At 34.1% G+C, this 1,198-nt stretch overlaps 1 protein-coding gene across 1 annotated transcript in view; it reads left to right on the top strand.

Annotated features, from left to right (window-relative positions):
* The window catches only part of LOC119588243 (fibrillin-3-like), a gene marked incomplete at its 5' end in the record, with an annotated part of 37,181 nt that overhangs the window by 34,125 nt on the left and 1,858 nt on the right, over positions 1–1,198 (top strand). The window contains 1 exon segment of the mRNA XM_037936939.1: positions 453–503. Within this exon segment, the coding sequence (XP_037792867.1) occupies positions 453–503 (51 nt within the window).

The following is a 1,198-nucleotide window of genomic DNA, read 5'->3' as shown; positions in this document are numbered from 1 at the left end:
GAACGGACTGGCAACTCACACTCTGGATTACTGTGATTTACTTTTTTTTCTAATCATTTGACACTTATGCTTACATACGTTTAGCATTTGTTAAATTCATATACAGTATTTATATTGCTTTACACCACTTTATTATATTTTTCTCTTTAAGTGAGATTTTCCAAATCGGAGTGTTCCAGATTCCTGCTTGAGATGCCAGTTGTTCCTTTCCTGAGATTGGACAGAGTATAATGTTGATATATATATCCTTCTATTTATCTTACACTGCAATCTTGATATTTTTCCTCCTATTAATGCCAGACCCTCATCTTGATATATATTTTTCCTCCTATTAATGCCACACCCTCATCTTGATATATATTTTTCCTCCTATTAATGCCACACCCTCATCTTGATATATATATTTCCTCCTATTAATGTTACACCCTAATCTTGATCGATTTTTCATTTAGACTGAACAACGAAAGAAAGTATGGGAAGAACGCAAAACGTTTTCGTGGACGGTAGGTCTCTGTAGACACAGTTTGCTCTATTTGTGTTTCTCTGCTTTCGTAGTTACTGTAGAGGCTGGTTGTGGGTCCTCAAGAATTTAGAGACACAACGCACACTTCTTGGACTAATTATGAATATTTCTTTTATAACTTGGGGGTATGGTGATACACATGCATAGGGAAAAGGAAGGAGAATTAACACTCAGTTTACATCTTTATGTTTCACTTACATACTAACAGTTATACCATTTGTACATATTTTAATAACTTCTGGAATGTGGGACTGAAATAACAGATTTAGATAGAGTGTATAAGTCGTGTAAGAAGATCGAGCTTACTGCAAATCAAGCTTGAAAGTGATGAAGATGAGAGAAAGAGAAAAGAGTGCAGAAGTGTACATGTAAGGTGATTTAATAGATGATAAATGTAATGAGGAAGGAAAGGAGGAAAAGAAGAAATTAAAAGAAGTGTTATTGTCTACCCTTTTTTGCTTTGAGATGTGATGCTTATAATGATTAAAATGTAAATATATATTTTCATTTATCTTCACCTCTGATAGAAAGAAAATTAGAAAAAAATAGAGAGCTTTTGAGATGTGGGCACGATGTCATTTTTCCGACTTTTTGGATTTCAATTTCCTTGGCGATTTTCAGGTAAGATGCTTTTTCTTCATGTTAAGCTTCCTTTGTGCTGACAGGGACGCATAT

Source organism: Penaeus monodon, chromosome 23, assembly GCF_015228065.2.
Source record: "Penaeus monodon isolate SGIC_2016 chromosome 23, NSTDA_Pmon_1, whole genome shotgun sequence".
NCBI lineage: Eukaryota > Metazoa > Arthropoda > Malacostraca > Decapoda > Penaeidae > Penaeus > Penaeus monodon.
Note: the sequence above shows the minus strand (reverse complement) of the source record. Positions and strands in the feature narration are given on the sequence as shown.